The following is a 20,008-nucleotide window of genomic DNA, read 5'->3' on the forward strand; positions in this document are numbered from 1 at the left end:
CACCCCCCCTTCTCGCTTATAATGCCCCATGCAGGATGTTACACCCTTATATAATGCCCCCTGCAGGATGTCACACACCCCCTCCCTTATAATGCCCCATGCAGGATGTCACACACCCCCTCCCTTATAATGCCCCATGCAGGATGCCACCCCCCCTTATAATGCCCCATGCAGGATGTCACCCCCCCTCCCTTATAATGCCCCATGCAGGATGTCACCCCCCTCCCTTATAATGCCCCATGCAGGATGTCACCCCCCCAATTATAATGCCCCATGCAGGATGTCACACCCCCTCCCTTATAATGCCCAATGCAGGATGTCACACCCCCATATAATGCCCCATGCAGGATGTCACCCCCCTCCCTTATAATGCCCAATGCAGGATGTCACACCTACCCTCCCTTATAATTCCCCATGCAGGATGTCACCCCCCCTCGCTTATAATGCCCCATGCAGGATGTCACCTCCCCTCCCTTATAATGCCCCATGCAGGATGTCACACCCCCCTCTTGCTTATAATGCCCCATGCAGTATGTCACCGCCCCTCCCTAATAATGCCCCATGCAGGATATCACCCCCCCCTCCTTATAATGTCCCATGCAGGATGTCATACACCCCCCTCCCTTATAATGCCCCATGCAAGATGTCACATCCCCATATAATGCCCAATGCAGGATGTCACGCCCCCCTCCCTTATAATGCCCCATGCAGGATGTCACCCCCCCTCCCTTATAATACCCCATGCAGGATTGCAGGATGTCTCACACCCCCCCCTGGCTTCTAATGCCCCAAGCAGGATGTCACATCCCCCCTCCCTTATAATGCCCCATGCCGGGTGTCACCCCCCCCTCGCTTATAATGCCCCATGCAGGATGTCACACCACACCACCTCCCCTCCCTTATAATGCCCCACGCCTCCATACAATAAAAAAAAAAATCAAATACTCACCTCACTCCTCACCTGCTGCCGCTGCTCCGGACTACTCACGCGCCGGCGTCTTCCCGCTCTGCGCTGTGACGGCTCAGGGGAGGGAGCGGGTTAAAGACCTCACCGCGCCCTCTGACCTGAGGCGTCACAGTGTAGCAGCCGCGGAAGAGACAGGAGCTGCTGCGGAGGCACGTGAAGAGGTAAGTATTGCGCCAGGTGCCTGGGCTCTGAGCAAGCGGGGGGAGCGGGCGCTGGCACCACTCTCCTCCGCTCACGGGTCCCATAGCGCGGCGGGGTGCCCGACGGTGAGTGGGCCCGCCGACTGCTCAGGGCCCCAGCATTTGCCCGGGTGCGCCGGGTGCTGACGCCGGCCCTGACTAAAGCGACCTGCGGATTACAGAACGAAGAGTGTAGGGCAGCGAGAGTACAGAATTGAACTGTATGGGCATACCGTGGTGTTTGCTCTGGGCGAGTTCCACCATGTGAGTGGGCCTTTGCACAGTTTGCTCCCCCATAATGCCAGCCTTGTCTGCCTCATCTTATAGCTAGTGTAGATTTAATTTTCTAGCACATGGACAGGTAAATAGATTTGAGCGTCTTAAATAATTTGGCACATTTTAACAGACAAAAGTATGGTTTTACACTGGTGTATGAAATGCAGGTCTTAATAAAAAACCCCTATAGAGTTATCACCAGAATGAAGCCTCATAGTGTTCTGCCAGGAATGGATAGTTGTCCTTATATGTGCATCTCTCTACATTGACTTCTATAGGATAACCAAAAAAATATGGCATACCCCATTCTTGAAATAAGTGCTGGTCCCATTGAGAAAAGTTATAACGTTATACAAAAATTATATATAATAATAATAAATAATAACAATAATAATACAAAAATTTCAAGAATATGCAACATATATATTATTATCAAAAATGTTAGTTATAAATTATCATTAATAATAATAATCTTTATTTATTTATCATTAATAAGTAATAGCACTCAAAGTGACCAATCAGATTTAAACATTTCCAGAATTGGGAGAGAAGGAAGAAAAACATATTGGTTCATCGAGAGAAAAACACCATCATGGCCAGACCCATCTACAGAATAAAATACATGATTATTCGGTCTCTTTATTCCCTGTGCTGTTACTGACAACTACAAGACATTGATGAAGTCATAATGGAGAACTCCAAGTAAACTTTAATACATTTGATATTTACAAGGGAGATCGCTCTTGTAGGGAGGTTAGTGCTTGATATAACAGCTCAGCCGGTTCTTAAAATATAGTAGGCCCAGCTTAAACTTCTCTTGGTCTGCAGTATTTGCCCGGAATGAATTGTACTTATGGAAATTTTCCTCTAATGCTTTATCTTTTGGTTTTTCCTTCTTCTGGTGTCCAATAGAAACATGATTACAGGATGCAACATTTAAACGTCCCAAACCATCTATGAAGAACTCTGAAGAAAGAAAAAATATTTTTAAAATGGAAGCCAATAGTGTGTAAGACAACGGTAGATTAAGAATAGCCAGGGCCGGCCGGGCAGTTTATATGATATAATTGGGAGGTCAAGTGAAAGGACACGTGATGAACACATGGGTGTTTTTCCCTTACTTAAAGCTCTAAACATAACAACAGAGGATACTATGTAATAAGGGACAGGACTGAACATAACAAGAGAAGACCCTATATACTAAGAAATGGTGCTTTACATAAAAAGGGAGTTTCTTTTGCTAACAAAAGTATTAACCCCTTAAGGACCGAGCCACTTTGTAGATTAATCACCGTGCCTCATTTTTTAAATTTGACCAGTGTCACATATTTTTTTTTGTTAGAAAATTAGAAGGGTTAAAAGTTGATCAGCAATTTCTCATTTTTCCAAATTTACAAAACCATTTTTCTTTAGGAACCATATCACAATTTAAGCGACTTTGGGGGGCCTATATGACAGAAAATACCCAATACTTAGCTACACGGCGAAGCTCGAGAGGGACTGTGTGCTATTTACCTCCGGGAGCGCAGATTTTCCTAGAATAGTTTGCGGATTCCATATACAGAGCCCCTAAGTGGTAGAAGAGCAGAATACTCCCCTCAAGTGACCCAGTTTGGAAATTATACCCCTCGCTGGGTTTCATTTGAATCACGTCATTTGGAGATTTAGATGGTAGAGTTCCGATGTAAGTGCTCAGCGTAGAGCGCAGGATAAATGTGATCCCAAATGTCATGTAAAATGTTCCCAATAAAAGCTTCAAACAGGAAAAGATCCTTCAGCAAAAAATTCTTTAAAAATAGCAAATCTTTATTATTCCATCAGGAGACGATTAAAAATATGCAGACACCACTAGAAATCCATGAAACACTGACCAATAAAAGCTTCAACTCAATCCACAAAAAAAAGCAAGTCCCCACTATGGTCTATCATTTGTCAATGGAAATATAGGGTGCTTCCAACGTTACTGTTAATACAAAGGTTCTGGAAAAGCGCTATGGCTCCTCACTCACCAAAAGAAATCCAGCAAATTTTACACTCCCAAATCCAAATGCCCCTCTCCCTTTTAAGCCCCATAGTGTGCCTAAACCACATTTAGCGTCCACATATTTGCCATTTCTGTAGCGATTAGAGCCTGCCTAATTTTTGGGTGAATGTCTCCAGAAACACGTGCTGGGCATAATGTACTGGGCACTACAACGTACTGGGCACTATAATAGCAGATTTTCAGTTTTCACTCAGCAACATCCACTGCCGCTTGTTTCTGGAAAACTCCCATGGAGTCAAATCATCACTGCACCTGTAGATAAATTCCCAGAGAGATCCATTCCATTAATTTATAATGAAACAGGAGAGTTACTCTGAACTCCATCTAGCCTCTGTTCAGTACTGCCCTTCTTTTCAGAGATTCACAAAACTGTTTCCATCCGCGCTGTTGTGCACGCCTTAAAAGATGGACACTGCAGGATGATAGGCCAGATAGCATCCACAGTGTCTTCATCTGCCTTATTATAGGAAATCTTACACCGGGGGCTCCGTCTGAATCACGTATTTCAGAGATTTACAAGGAAACCTCGGTGTAAGCGCTCAGTGCAGCGCGCAGGATAAATGTGAGCAGAGCCTTACTGTGATCTTTGGGATGCAGGCAGAATGAACAAATCAATATCAGGTGAAGAGTTAGTTTTATTTATTTTTTGCGCCATTCCTCGTGCGGTATAAGTGATTAGACAACTATTCTTCAGTGTAATTACAGTGGTACGAGATTTATATAGTTTATATTTGGCTGCTGTCACACATTAAAAGATGCTTTTTTTTTTTTTTTTTGCAAAAAACAGTTTTTGCATCTCCATATTTTGAGAGCTATAATTATTTTTTCCATATTTCTCCTGATTGAGTCATGTCAGGGCTTGTTTTTTGCAGGACGAGTTAACGTTTTTGTTGATACCATTTTCAGGCGTTTGATATTTTTTGATCGCTTTCTATTCCGACTTTTGGGAGAAAGAATGAACAAAAAGTAGCAATTCAGGAATTTTTTGGGGGGGATTTTTTTTATGACATTTGGTAAAATTGGTAAGGCAACTTTATTCTTCAGGTCGGTACGATTACGGCATTACCACATTTCTGTAATTTTTTATGTTTTTTCGCTTTTACAAAATAAAAGCTATTTTATGGAAAATAATAATTTTTGCATTGCTTTATACTGAGAGCTATAATTTTTTTTACTTTTCCGCTGATAGAGCTGTCTGGCGGCTTGTTTTTTGCAGGACAAAATGATGTTTTCAGTGATACCATTTTTATTTACATTCGTCTTTTTGATCGCATTTTGTTTCAGTTTTTTTTCCAGTGGTATGATGGAAAAGCATAGTTTGCCATGTTTTTTTTTTTTTTTTTACAGCATTCACTGAAGACGTTAACTAATGTGACAGTTTTATAGATCGGGTCATTCCGGACATGGTGATACCAAATATGTGCACTTATTTTATTTCATTTTTTTTTACATAAAAATGTGTATCGGTATTTATTGGTATAATATTATTATTATTTTGTAATTTTTTAAAAATATATATTTTTACAATTTTTGTTTAACTTCATTTAGTCCCTCTATGGGACTTTCACTTTTTTTACTTTGATCTCAGGTATAATTGTAGCGCCCCGAGGGTTCGGCCGCTACAGGGGTATTGCACCTCAGACCAGAGGTGTGATATTCCACTCCCAGGTAAGGATGGAGTATGGACCAGGGCTCAGTTAGCTGCATGCAGCACACACACCCCATTTCCGAGGGACAGCTCAACGGTGCTCCCACTAGACAGAAGTGCAGGCACGACCGACCATGTCCCTGCCTGGAGTGGGGAAGGGGGGTGGAACACCCAGTGCTGTAGGGGCAGATAGGGGGCGGTTCCTGAGCGTAGGTAGGAGCCCATTGGTTGCTGGTCACCTGGGCTCATGGCTAGAGGGAGGTATAAAAGGTGGGCACCATCTTAGATCTAGGTTCTGTCCAGAGAGGAGGAGACAGGGAGTAGAGGCTCTGTAGGAGCTCTACTCCAGAAGGGCCTAGTGAGAGGCCGAGGAGGAGGTGAAGGGGAGCTGAGATTCTGGCTCATCTCAGCTCCAAGAGAACAGAGCAGAAAGGAACAGGAAGGAACGGAAAGGGAGCAGAAGAGACAGAGAAACAGAAGGGCTCAGGAACAAGAAGGTGGAAGGGACCCTAAGAACCCACGAGAATCCAGGGTGAAGGGTCAGGCAGATTAAGGGTACCGGATCCCAAGTTGGTGGAGGAGAAACTACCCTCAGCCAAAGACCGGTCGTCGTGATCATATATTGGTGCGACACCTCATCAAACCTGCTAGGAAGGCACCATATAGGACAGCGGAGGACGGGGCCCACGTTTAACCGCACAGGTCCGCGGCAGCTGGACAAAAGTGGGTCACTGGTGAGGCAGGCCAGACAAAGGATAAAAGGGGGTCCTGTGCTATGCTCCAGAACTGCCTGGGAGTTGACCGAGCCCCTCACCTGGTGGACGCAGCACGGCTCGGGCAGTCATTCCCTGCAGAAGTGACTTGGATATTAACCGTGAGTAAAGACCTTGGACTGTAACTTGTTGTCCGTGTGCTCCTTCGCGCCTCCAGCACTATCAGTACCGAGACTCTCACTACCATCACTCCCACCATCCACTACACTGCCCTGGGGCCGCACTCTTCCCGTGGGGAGTCACACCATCCCAGCTGCACACGTCATCAGCCCCAGCGGACTGCCTTGCAGCGGCGGTTCCTAATAACCGCAATCCACGGGTGGCGTAGTCGGACATTATCTGAAGCACATAGCAGACTACCATTGGTCTGACCACCCTGAGCCGCGGGACCGGGCCGCCACTACTACTCCCAGCGTCTCCCTATCGCCCGGTTCCGCGTGCCCCACGGCCCAGGGGGCGAGTCAGCTTTGGCGTAGTCGGCAGGATTTCGTGCCCGCTCCCAACGGGTACTGCGCGCCTGAAAAGAGACTGTTTTGTTGTACTAAAGATGGCGCCCGCCCAAGAAGAACGAGCGCCATAATGTGCGCGCCAAAAGACCACAGGAGGCCGCCTCCCATCGTGGGCCGAGTCCCAGAATGGCGCCAAAGAGGAAGTCCGCCCCCAACAACCATGAGCACGGCGGTAGAAATGTCCATCAACGTGGGGGGGCTGCCCCTGACAGTGATTGTCAGCAGGATGCCCCAGGACCCCCCCCATGGGGGCGGAAAGAGAAGAAAACTGCGGGGCAGGGGGTGGTCTGGATCAGTCTGGACATACCGCACCCGGGAATAGAAGGAGCACCGAACACCACCAGCACCTTGGCCCGTAGCCTGCTGCAAGCTGAACCACCCTGCAGCTTAACGGAGTTGCTGGCACAGCGGTCCAGAGACCCGGAGTGCGCGCGAGCTGCGCTGGGGGATCTAAATCGGAGGATGGTCCAGGCGCAGCAAGACGTGTTTGCCGGGTGGAAGGAGGAGTTGGCCCAGCAGCACGTAACTGGCCAGCAGGAGACACCACCAGGGCCGAGCAGCACGCCTGCCTCTGAGGGCAGTGAAGGTGGACCGGCGGCTGCGGACGACGCCGCGGAGGAGGCCACGGAGACCGAGGCAGGTAACGGGGACGTCATCACCCCAAGCCCTGAGACCACCAGTCTGCCCCCACCCTCCGTTGCGGGACCCGAAGCCCCGGGGACCGTACCTGATACCACGCCTCCACCGCCGCCAGCTAGGCCTCAGGCTGCAGATGTCGCTGTCATGCCCCGCCCCACGCTGTGCCCTCTGAAACCGGGCGCCGTAAAGCAGGAGACGTCACAGGCCGGGACGCAAGGCCTAGTACACCCGGGCGCCGCTGCCTCACCAGCGCCCCCTGCCTTAACGGTACCACTCTGACCCCTAGTACCAAGAGGGCCCGGACGGGCCTGAAGACTACCAAGGCGAAGGAGCATCAGGAGAACACCGTTACTAAGGAACGGTAAATTGAACTGTATATAGTTACCCGTCAGGGTATGAGAACTGTTACTAGATTGAAGTGTGGTCCCCGTTGGGACTGATATAGGACTGTGTGAAAATTATCCCCTACATCCCCTACCAGGCTGAGGACTGTGAGCAGCCATTCCTTTTCCCAAAACTGGCCGAGGACTGAAAGCGGCCACCCCTTGTATATAGTTGCGCTTCCTAAAGCGCCCCCTACTGGTTTTATAAAAAGACTGCAACGTCTACCTCAAGGCAAATTTGCTGGACTGTTGCACTTAGAAGAAGAAAGAACACCTGGTCGCAAGTTGCACCGCGGCCATAATCCAAGAATCCAAGAATGTGCCTTACTTAAAAATGTTTGACATGAGAAAGTTTTATATGCTGCTAGATGATAATGCAAAATGTTTTATAAGATGTTTTATACAAAAAGAGTTCCAGAAGTATTAATATGTGTTTTATAATAGTGCGACAAGAAAAGAAAAGTGTGTCCCATAAAGGGAGTTGAACAATGTCGTCCGTTTCTAAATGTGAAAAGTTTTAAAAAGTTTTGCATGTCCTGTAATCAACTGTTTTTGCTCTTTTCCAGCCCGAGGACGTGCTGTGCTTTACCAGGTGGGAATGTAGCGCCCCGAGGGTTCGGCCGCTACAGGGGTATTGCACCTCAGACCAGAGGTATGATATTCCACTCCCAGGTAAGGATGGAGTATGGACCAGGGCTCAGTTAGCTGCATGCAGCACACACACCCCATTTCCGAGGGACAGCTCAACGGTGCTCCCACTAGACAGAAGTGCAGGCACGACCGACCATGTCCCTGCCTGGAGTGGGGAAGGGGGGTGGAACACCCAGTGCTGTAGGGGCAGATAGGGGGCAGTTCCTGAGCGTAGGTAGGAGCCCATTGGTTGCTGGTCACCTGGGCTCATGGCTAGAGGGAGGTATAAAAGGTGGGCACCATCTTAGATCTAGGTTCTGTCCAGAGAGGAGGAGACAGGGAGTAGAGGCTCTGTAGGAGCTCTACTCCAGAAGGGCCTAGTTAGAGGCCGAGGAGGAGGTGAAGGGGAGCTGAGATTCTGGCTCATCTCAGCTCCAAGAGAACGGAGCAGAAAGGAACAGGAAGGAACGGAAAGGGAGCAGAAGAGACAGAGAAACAGAAGGGCTCAGGAACAAGAAGGTGGAAGGGACCCTAAGAACCCACGAGAATCCAGGGTGAAGGGTCAGGCAGATTAAGGGTACCGGATCCCAAGTTGGTGGAGGAGAAACTACCCTCAGCCAAAGACCGGTCGTCATGATCATATATTGGTGCGACACCTCATCAAACCTGCTAGGAAGGCACCATATAGGACAGCGGAGGACGGGGCCCACGTTTAACCGCACAGGTCCGCGGCAGCTGGACAAAAGTGGGTCACTGGTGAGGCAGGCCAGACAAAGGATAAAAGGGGGTCCTGTGCTATGCTCCAGAACTGCCTGGGAGTTGACCGAGCCCCTCACCTGGTGGACGCAGCACGGCTCGGGCAGTCATTCCCTGCAGAAGTGACTTGGATATTAACCGTGAGTAAAGACCTTGGACTGTAACTTGTTGTCCGTGTGCTCCTTCGCGCCTCCAGCACTATCAGTACCGAGACTCTCACTACCATCACTCCCACCATCCACTACACTGCCCTGGGGCCGCACTCTTCCCGTGGGGAGTCACACCATCCCAGCTGCACACGTCATCAGCCCCAGCGGACTGCCTTGCAGCTGCGGTTCCTAATAACCGCAATCCACGGGTGGCGTAGTCGGACATTATCTGAAGCACATAGCAGACTACCATTGGTCTGACCACCCTGAGCCGCGGGACCGGGCCGCCACTACTACTCCCAGCGTCTCCCTATCGCCCGGTTCCGCGTGCGAGTCATAATGCACCAGCATTGCATTACACCTGTGCAGAAGTATCTTAGGTCATGCTCTGTATATGGTCCAAGTTGCTTTCCATAGCTTGGTGACCCAGGGGTCATCATGACGACCTCGAATCACCATGGCAACGATCGGGCCCCCATGATGACGTCGAGGGGGCGCAGATATGAAGGCAGAGAGAGCCCCCTTCTTCTCCCTGCCTCCCAAATGTTGCAATTGCTCTCGATTGCAGCAATTAGGGGGTTAAATAGCCTGGGGCGGTGTTGGCACCATCCCTGGTTGTTGCTGCAGAAGCTCGGCCACTAGCAGCGCCGAGCTCCTGCTGTGATCGGGTGGGAGGTGCTGATATTTCAGCAGCTCTTGCACGGTTATGCTGTGATCAATCAGTCAGACTGACTGGCCGATCACATTCCCCTGAGTGCGGAGACTGACGTCATGGGTCCCCGCACCTCTTCCCTTACCGCTCAGCTGCCAGTGACAGCTGTCAGCACGGAACAGTCACTGCATGTTTACTTAAACAGTGACAGTTTAAGGTCATGACGAACATAGCACGTCATGATGCAGGAACTGACAACCACTCATGACGTGCTATGTCCATCATTGGTCATTAAGGGGTTCATCCAATCAGCTCTCTGTGTAAATGCAGCTTTATTTGCAAATATAATTGTTGAAGAAGCGTTCTTATCATATATCTTTTCAGTGTGAACAGGCTGACGATAATCCAAAGGATGAGCAAATTCTCATTCATCAGGTGAAATGATTTTATGTGCAACACAAAAGATCATCGTCCTCTGTAAACAGGACTTGCACTGCCACGAACAATGATCATGGTTTAACTATCAGTGGTCGTTTAGTGCCACTGATCACCCATGTAAACCTTTGAATGGTGCAGATACAGAATAAGTATGTGCAGCTAGTAACTTACCACTAATGTCTCGTCTGATTACAGCTATTTTCTTTATTTCTTCTCCATCTTGTCAAACCTTCTTGTTGATGTCCTAAAGCCATGATGTGATCACCGCAAAGTTTGCCGCACTGTCACATACAGTGGCATGTAAAAGTCTGGGCACCCCTGGTCAAAATTACTGTTGTTGTGAACAGTTAAGCAAGTTGAATATGAAATGATCTCTAAAAGGCCTAAAGTTAAAGATGACACATTTCTTTTGTATTTTTGGCAAAAATAAAATAAAATATTTTAATCTTTTACATTTTAAAAATTACAAAACGGAAAATGGGCCGATGCAAAAATTTGGGCACCCTGCATGGTTAGTTGCTAGTAGCACCCCCTTTTGAAACTATTACAGCTTGTAAATGCTTTTTGTAGCCAGACAAGAGTCTTTCAATTCTTGTTTGAGGGATTTTCATCCATTATTCTTTGGAAAATTCTTCCAGTTCTGTGAGATTCCTGGGTCATCTTGCATGCACTGCTATTTTGAGGTCTAGCCACAGATTTTCAATGATGTTCAGATCAGGGGACTGTGATGGTCATTGTAAAACCTTCAGCTTGCGCCTTTTTGAGGTAATCTATTGTGGATTTTGACATGTGTTTAGGATCATTATCCATTTGTAGAAGACATACTCTTTTCAACTTCAGCTTTTTTACAGCTGGTGTTATGTTTGCATCAAGAATGTATTGAAATGTCATTGAATCCATTCTTCCCTCTACCCATGAAATGTTCCCCATGCCATTGGCTGCAACACAACCCCAAAACATGTTTAATCCACCCCCATGCTTAACGGTTGGCGAGATGTGTTTTTCCTGAAATTCTGTGCCCTTTTTTCTCCACACATACCTTTGATCATTATGGCCAAAGAGTTCTATTTTAACCTCATCAGTCCACAGGACTTGTTTCCAAAATGCATCAGACTTGTTTAGCTGTTCTTTTGCACACTTCTGATGCTGAATTTTATGGTGAGGACACATGAGAGGTTTTTGATTACTCTTCCATGAAGGCCATATTTGTGCAGGTGTCTATGAACAGTAGAACAATGTACACAAATCCAGAGTCTGCTAAACCTTTCTGAAGATCTTTTGCAGTTACGTGTGGGTTCTGATTTGCCTCTCCAGCAATCCTATGAGCAGCTGTTACTGAAATTTTGCTTGGTCTTCCAGACCTTGTCTTAACCTCCACTGCTACTGTTAACTGCCATTTCTTAATTACTTATCGAACTGAGGAAAGGGCAAATTAAGAACAGTTTGCCATCTTCTTATAGCCTTCTCCTGCTTTGTGGGCCTCCACCATTTTCATTTTCAGAGTGCTAGGCAGCTACTTAAAAGAACCCATGGTTGCTGTTTTTTGGCACAAGATTAGAGGAGGTTGGGTTTTTACAAAGCTGGGACATTTGCATCACAATTCCTAATGAAAATAGTGAACAAGCCATAACATTAACAGGCAAATTGAGTTTAATACCTTGGTCAAAGTTATCTGAGCACACAAATCTCCAAGGGTGCCCAAACTTTTGCATCAGCCCATTTTCCTTTTTTTAATTTTTAAAATATAAAAAATAACCATATATATATATATATATATATATATATATATATATATATATATATATATACACACATATATATATATATATATATATATATATATATACAGTACAGACCAAACGTTTGGCACACCTTCTCATTTAAAGATTTTTCTGTATTTTCATGACTATGAAAATTGTACATTCACACTGAAGGCATCAAAACTATGAATTAACACATGTGGAATTATATACTTAACAAAAAAGTGTGAAACAACTGAAAATATGTCTTATATTCTAGGTTCTTCAAAGTAGCCACCTTTTGCTTTGATGACTGCTTTGCACACTCTTGACATTCTCTTGATGAGCTTCAAGAGATAGTCACCGGAAAAGGTCTTCGAACAATCTTGAAGGAGTTCCAAGAGATGCTTAGCACTTGTTGGCCCTTTTGCCTTCACTCTGCGGTCCAGCTCACCCCAAACCATCTCAATTGGGTTCAGGTCTGGTGACTGTGGAGGCCAGGTCACCCCATCACTCTCCTGCTTGGCCAAATAGCCCTTACACAGCCTGGAGGTGTGTTTGGGCTCATTGCCCTGTTGAAAAATAAATGATGGTCCTACTGAACGCAAACCGGATGGAATAGCATGCTGCTGCAAGATTCTGTGGTAGCCATGCTGGTTCAGTATGCCTTCAATTTTGAATAAATCCCCAACAGTGTCACCAGCAAAGCACCCCCACACCATCACACCTCCTTCTCCATGCTTCACGGTGGGAACCAGGCATGTAGAGTTCATCCGTTCACCTTTTCTTCGTCGCACAAAGACATGGTGGTTGGAACCAAAGATCTCAAATTTGGACTCATCAGACCAAAGCACAGATTTCCACTGGTCTAATGTCCATTCCTTGTGTTCTTTAGCCCAAACAAGTCTCTTCTGCTTGTTGCCTGTCCTTAGCAGTGGTTTCCTAGCAGCTATTTTACCATGAAGGCCTGCTGCACAAAGTCTCCTCTTAACAGTTGTTGAAGAGATGTGTCTGCTGCTAGAACTCTGTGTGGCATTGACCTGGTCTCTAATCTGAGCTGCTGTTAACCTGCGATTTCTGAGGCTGGTGACTCGGATAAACTTATCCTCAGAAGCAGAGGTGACTCTTGGTCTTCCTTTCCTGGGGCGGTCCTCATGTGAGCCAGTTTCTTTGTAGCGCTTGATGGTTTTTGCAACTGCACTTGGGGACACTTTCAAAGTTTGCCCAATTTTTCGGACTGACTGACCTTCATTTCTTTAAGTAATGATGGCCGCTCATTTTTCTTTACTTAGCTGCTTTTTTCTTGCCATAATACAAATTCTAACAGCCTATTCAGTATGACTATCAGCTGTGTATCCACCAGACTTCTGCGCAACACAACTGATGGTCCCAACCCCTTTTATAAGGCAAGAAATCCCACTTATTAAACCTGACAGGGCACACCTGTGAAGTGAAAACCATTTCCGGTGACTACCTCTTGAAGCTCATCAAGAGAATGCCAAGAGTGTGCAAAGCAGTCATCAAAGCAAAAGGTGGCTACTTTGAAGAACCTAGAATATAAGACATATTTTCAGTTGTTTCACACTTTTTTGTTAAGTATATAATTCCACATGTGTTAATTCATAGTTTTGATGCCTTCAGTGTGAATGTACAATTTTCATAGTCAAGAAAATACAGAAAACTCTTTAAATGAGAAGATGTCCTCTGGCCACCCACGCTGAACAGACGGTATGACAGCTTTGCAGGTGGTACTGTCTATAGTGCATGAAACTAGTTCCTGTCCTTCCTCCTCCTCCTCCTCTTCCTCATTGTCACCCAATCCACGTTGGGATGAGATGAGGCTTGGCTGTGTGTAATCACCCTGTATGGTTCCTTACTCCATCTCATCGTGCTCCGCCTGCAATGCATCCTCTTTGATTGTGAGCAGAGAGCGTTTCAGAAGACAGAGAAGCGGGATGGTGACGCTAATTATGGCATCATCGCTGCTCACCATCTTGGTGGAGTCCTCAAAGTTTTGGAGGATGGTACATATGTCTGACATCCATGTCCACTCCTGAGGTCTTATGTGTGGAGTCTGAACTGAATACCGATGGCCTTGTTGATGCTGATACTCAGCAACAGCCCTCTTCTGCTCACAAATCCTTCCCAACATCTGCAGTGTAGAGTTCCAACGCGTCAGGACATCACACACCAGTCTGTGAGCCGGAAGCTGCAAACGCTGCTGAAACACTGCAAGGGCGGCGGAAGCTGTAGGTGACTTTCTAAAATGGGCACACAGGCAGCGTACTTTAACAAGCTGATCCGGGAGCTCGGGGTAGGATTTGAGAAACCGCTGAACCACGAGGTTAAGCACATGGTATGGTACGTGTGTGAGCTCGCCTCGCCTCAGAGCCGCCACCAGGTTCCGGCCATTGTCATACATGACCATGCCTGGCTGTAGGTTCAGCGGTGTGAGCCACAGATCTGCCTGCTCTTTCAGAGCTGTCCACAACTCTTCAGTATTTTGCGGTTTTTCAGCTAAGCATATTAGCTTCAGCACAGCTTGTTGCCGCTTGGCCGAGGCAGTGCTGCAGTGCTTCCAGCTTGTGACTGATGTGGTAATTTCGGAGATGGAGGCTGAAGAGTAGGAGGAGGCTGAGGAGGATGAGGTGCAGGAGCTGAAGACCGTGGGGGCAAGCCTGATTGACCTAGGGCCCACAATCCTTGGCGTCAGGAGGACGTGTTCCGTCCCAAGGTCCGACTGGGTCCCGTCTTCCACTATGTTAACCCAGTGTGCCATCAGCGAGATGTACCGTTCCTGCCCACAAGCACTTGTCCACGTGTCCGTGGTTACCTGGACTTTCCCGGTAACTGCGTTGTTGAGAGCACTGATAATGTTTTGGGACAAGTGCTTGTGTAATGTGGGGACGGCACACCTGGAGAAATAGTGGCGGCTGGGGACCGTGTACGAGGGACGGCCGCCGCCATCAGGTTGCAGAATGCTTCCGTCTCCACGCGTCTAAAAGGCAACATTTCGAGCGCAAGCAGTCGTGAAATGTGAGAATTTAGTAGTGTGGCCTGTGGGGCATTGGCTGCATATTTGCGCTTACATTCCAAGGACTGGGGTATGGACAACTGAACGCTGCGCTGGGACAAGGACAGGGACGTGCTTCCTGATGCTGCTACTTGAGAGTGTGCAATGACAGGTGCCGGGCAGGAGGCTTCTTCGCATGCAACATGGACAGGGGATTGGCATGCACGCACAACAGCGGAAGAAGCAACGGTGCCACCCGCAGACACTGTTCCTGGACCTTGGGTTTCGGCCCACAAAGTCGGGTGCTTTGCTGCCATGTGCCTGATCATGCTGGTGGTGGTCAGGATGGTCGTTTTGCCGCCCTTGCTGATGCTGGCCTGGCAGGTGGTGCAAATGGCATTTTTGGGGTTATCGGCAGAGTCTTTAAAAAACAACCAGACTCGGGAAGACCTAACAGTTGTACTGGCAACTTCCTTCGTGTTGGTGTTACGGGGAACGGTTGCCTGCCTTCTGTCTACGGCCACCACACTGCTTCTTCCTGCCTGTTGGGGTGCTCTGCCTCCCTCCCCTGTGTGCTGCTGTCCTCGCTCCGCATGTCTTCCTGCCAGGTTGGGTCAGTTACTATATCATCCACCTCCTCGTCTTCCACTTCCGCACCCTGGTCCTCCTCCTGACTTTCTGGCAATTGTGTCTCATCATCGTCCACCTCTTGTGACACTTTCCCACCGTCGCCTTCGAGTGACCATGGCTGCTCAAATATTTGGGCATCGCTACACGCGATCTCCTCTTGCCCCGCTTTAAGTGGACCGGGCGAGAGGCCTGAATCTATAAATGGAAAAGTGAACAGCTCTTCAGAGTGTCCAAGTGTGGGATCAGTTGTCTCTGGGTACTCGGCATGGTGGGAGGAAGGAGGATCAGGGTGAGGAATATGCGGTCCAAACTCACGGCTACTGAGACTTGACCGTGTAGAAGACAGAGTGGTGGTGGTGTGGCGCCCCTGAGGGTTCGACCGCCACAGGGATGCTGCACTTCTCTAATGGAGTGTGGTGTTCCTCCTCTGAGGTAAGAACAGTGCGATGGTCAGGACCCTACCTCCACATCCAACACCACACTTCTCCCACCAGAGGGGGCTAGTAGGCACTAGGTGCTGCCCCTACTGGAAGTTGGAAGACTGGGGAACCAAGAGATAGGGGAACCAACTAGTCGGTGAGGGTGGAGGATTCACATTTTAGTGACACTTTAAATTTCATATTTAATACACAGCCATCTTGGTTTTTGGTTCTTTGATCGTTCTTTGATCGCTCTTTGATTGTGACCTCCCTCCCTGAGCGTGGATCCTGTGTGGACCTGCAGAGGATGGAGGCACGGCCCTCGTACCTTGGCCTTGGGTCGAGGGGCAGGTTGCAGATAATGAATGTCTCAGCCCGGTCAAGGACCATGACCAAGAAGACCCGGAGCTTAGGAGTGTAGCTCCACCTCAAAATGGATCCCAGGGGGATGCAGACGGAGCGGTATACGCCACCTGTCCTCGCCAACCTGATCTATTCAGAGGGATTCCGGCTGCAAGAGGGGTACCGGCCCCCGACACCTGACCTTGCTACTCTACGTCCTGGTCAGGGAAGTCCGGTAGGCCCTGAGGATCCCACCGGCTAACGGTAGGAGCGGAGCTGCCACCCGTACCTTTTCTGAGTGAAGTTCAGAGGGAGACCCGGCCTATGTACACGCACACAGACAGGAAAGGACCCGGTCTGAAGTCTAGGAACACTCTGGTGCGGGGTCCTGATTGAACACTGGACTTACTCGGAGGTTGTTGGACCCCCCCGTCTCTGGTGACCGCAGAACTCCACGAGGAGCAGGGAGAAGCCTTTCAACTGCAATCTCCACCGTGAGTAAAAACCCTGGAAGTTAGCCCCTATGGCCTCCGGACTCTTTATTCTGCATTACACCTGCACTACGCAGCACCAGAACTCCTATACTACAACCCCCACCATCCTGTCCCTCTGCCCTGAGGCCCTACTCCGCCTGTGGGGAGTAGTAACAACGACGGCTGCCATAACATCCTGCCTCAGCGGACTGCAGCAGCGCTGGTGGCCTTCACCAGGTGCCACAGGTGGCGTAGTCGAGATCAGCCACTCAACCCGGATAAGCCCGTACCATCCTTTTTAGTGTGACGGCCCTGGGCACGGAGCGGGTCCGGGCCACGGCTGCACCCCATCGACAACACAGGACCCGGCTCCGAGTCCCCCATCTCCCAGGGTAGGGCTTCCAGTGTCGCACAAACTGGCATAGTCGGCAGGATCGCGTGCCCGCAGCAAAGGAAGGAATTGCCCATTGCTACCGGGTACTGTGTGCCTTACACCTTAGACTGTCGTTTCCACTTAAAATGGTGCCCGCCCAAGAAGAACAGACGCCATAGTGTATCAGAAAGACAGTCTTCTAACACCTCCTATCGTGGGCCAGGCTCCCATTTGGCGCCAAACATGCGGACCACCCCTTCCATCACAAACTGTCCGCTGGGTAATGCCCGTCAGAATGGATGGGCTGGACGAAGGCGTGCCTGTCAGCATACCGCCCTGGGGCCGCCCCGAAAGAGGTGGAAAAAGAAAAACAACAAGGTGCGGCCACAGCAGTTGGAGTTTGGCGACCTTCAGGAGCGGACATAGACGCTGCTGGAGCGCAACAAACGGAACCTTCCGAACCCGGCCCAGGTCCTTCCCCCGGCAGGGAGCGGAGCGGCACAATTCTCACAGCGGGAGATATTGAATTTCTCCACCAGGAAGCCCTGGGTCTTGCACGGAGACTGGATGAGGCCCAGAAGGCGGCGTCTGCTGCGTGGCGGGAAGAAATGCTGCTGCGCATCCGGACCCGCCGCCAAGGAGCCGAAGCTCAGGGAGAAGCGGTGACAGAGGTCATGAGCGGCCCAGAGGCGGGTGAGTGTGCTACCCCTGCCCCGGCTGATGAACCTACCGTTCCCGTACTGGACCTCATGGCCGAGTATCTCCTGCCCGGCGCGGTCACCTGGGAGCAGGTCTTTGCCCCGGAGCTGCAAGCTTCTTCAATAGGCAGAGACCTGCACTGCCGCCCAACTCATGACTCGGAAGTACATGAGGCTGCTGGGGTATCCACCGACCCCAACCCGGACTGGTCCGCACTTGCAGAGGACCCGCAGCAGCCCCCTCTGACACCGCTGCCCGCACCGACAGTCACCTGGCCGGCGGCTGAGGAGTGGGCCTGGGACAACCAGGGGGGGGGCCTGATGGGCTTCCCCCGGGAGACCTGGGCTGAAGCGCGCAGGAGGAGCGAGCTCTGCCGTGAGCAGATCCTCCAACTCGGAGGCAACGCCAGAGGGAGATCCGCTGCGAGCGCCTCGAGGTGCGCGCCAAGGCTGCAAAGTCCCGGGCCCGCCCGGAGGAGGCGACCCGTCCAAGCCCCCGTGTAGAGGGTCAAGTTGTCCGCTTCCACCATGAGGCGGGGTGGGGATTTATTCGGAGTTCCCAGCATGAGCACGACGTCTTCGTCAGCCGGCGGGACGTCGAGCCGCGGCTGAAAAAGGGACACCCTGGCCGGAACCTCTTCCCGGCTGACATAGTCACGTACACCCGCCACCACGGGGTGCGGGGGTGGTACGCCCTGGATGTCCACAAGGTGTCCGGGAGCGACGCCCCCTCGCGCTCGGCCTCAGAGGACCGGTCAGCCTCCGTCGGGAGGAATGAGCCTTTTCCCCGGAGGGGACCCGAGAATTAAGCAGCCCCGGCGGCAGTAACTTGTTCAAAAGTTATCATGTTTATGTTTATGGTTAATTTGCTTTACCCGGTTTCTAACGACATTGGTCCTCCCTGCGGACTTGCAGCAGACAGACTCCTACCCTGTAAATAGTTTGCATCTCTTTAGGTGCTCCTTATTGGTTTTATGTAAAACCGCGGCTATTTCTACCTCAGACCTCAGAAGAAAAACCTGTCTGGAGTGGCTCTCCTGGAAGTCCAACTCAGGATCTTCATGCCCTGCAGCCACCCCAGGGCCTACGTTGGGGGTTTGGGACAGGTCCTTCGTGCTTCTGAACTGCCTTTTAGTCCCTGCACTTTAACCCGTCTGTCTGTGCATAAATGTCTCTGGATGATTCGTGTACTTTTATATTTTTATACCTTTGTACCTTTATATTATATGCTGTTTGAAACGTTAAAGAAGAAGTGCCTCCCATAAAGGGAAGATTGTTTACTGTTATATATATATATATATATAAAAAAAAAACTGTACCAGGTATTGCTCTTTTGCAGCCCGCGGACGTGCTGTATTTGACCAGGGGGGAATGTGGCGCCCCTGAGGGTTCGACCGCCACAGGGATGCTGCACTTCTCTAATGGAGTGTGGTGTTCCTCCTCTGAGGTAAGAACAGTGCGATGGTCAGGACCCTACCTCCACATCCCACACCACACTTCTCCCACCAGAGGGGGCTAGTAGGCACTAGGTGCTGCCCCTACTGGAAGTTGGGAGACAGGGGAACCAAGAGATAGGGGAACCAACTAGTGGGTGAGGGTGGAGGATTCACATTTTAGTGACACTTTAAATTTCATATTTAATACACAGCCATCTTGGTTTTTGGTTCTTTGATCATTCTTTGATCGCTCTTTGATCGTGACCTCCCTCCCTGAGCGTGGATCCTGTGTGGACCTGCAGAGGATGGAGGCACGGCCCTCGTACCTTGGCCTTGGGTCGAGGGGCAGGTTGCAGATAATGAATGTCTCAGCCCGGTCAAGGACCATGACCAAGAAGGCCCAGAGCTTAGGAGTGTAGCTCCACCGCAAATGGATCCCAGGGGGATGCAGACGGAGCGGTATACGCCACCTGTCCTCGCCAACCTGATCTATTCAGAGGGATTCCGGCTGCAAGAGGGATACCGGCCCCCAACACCTGACCTTGCTACTCTACGTCCTGGTGAGGGAAGTCCAGTAAGCCCTGAGGAGCTGCCACCCGTACCCTTTTTCTGAGTGAAGTTCAGAGGGAGACCCGGCCTATCTACATGCACACAGACAGGAAAGGACCCGGTCTGAAGTCTAGGAACATCTGGTGCGGGGTCCTGATTGAACGCTGGACTTACGCGGAGGTTGTCGGCCCCCCTCCCCGTCGCTGGTGACCGCAGGACTCTGCGAGGAGCAGGGAGAAGTCTTTCAACTGCAATCTCCACCGTGAGTAAAAACCCTGGAAGTTAGCCCCTAT

General features: G+C 49.6%; 1 protein-coding gene across 1 annotated transcript in view; it reads right to left on the reverse strand.

Moving 5' to 3' along the window:
* Positions 1 to 1,824: 1,824 nt before the first annotated feature.
* Positions 1,825 to 20,008, reverse strand: part of B4GALNT2 (beta-1,4-N-acetyl-galactosaminyltransferase 2 (SID blood group)) — a 322,537-nt gene continuing 304,353 nt past the window's right edge. Inside the window, exon 10 of the mRNA XM_073681079.1 lies at positions 1,825 to 2,388. Coding sequence (XP_073537180.1) covers positions 2,177 to 2,388 — 212 coding nt within the window. The 3' untranslated portion in view covers positions 1,825 to 2,176. The remainder of the gene's footprint in view (positions 2,389 to 20,008) is intronic.

The sequence above is a fragment of the Phyllobates terribilis genome, unplaced genomic scaffold (assembly GCF_046119375.1).
Source record: "Phyllobates terribilis strain yellow unplaced genomic scaffold, ASM4611937v1 Scaffold_5__5_contigs__length_657084704, whole genome shotgun sequence".
Classification (NCBI taxonomy): domain Eukaryota; kingdom Metazoa; phylum Chordata; class Amphibia; order Anura; family Dendrobatidae; genus Phyllobates; species Phyllobates terribilis.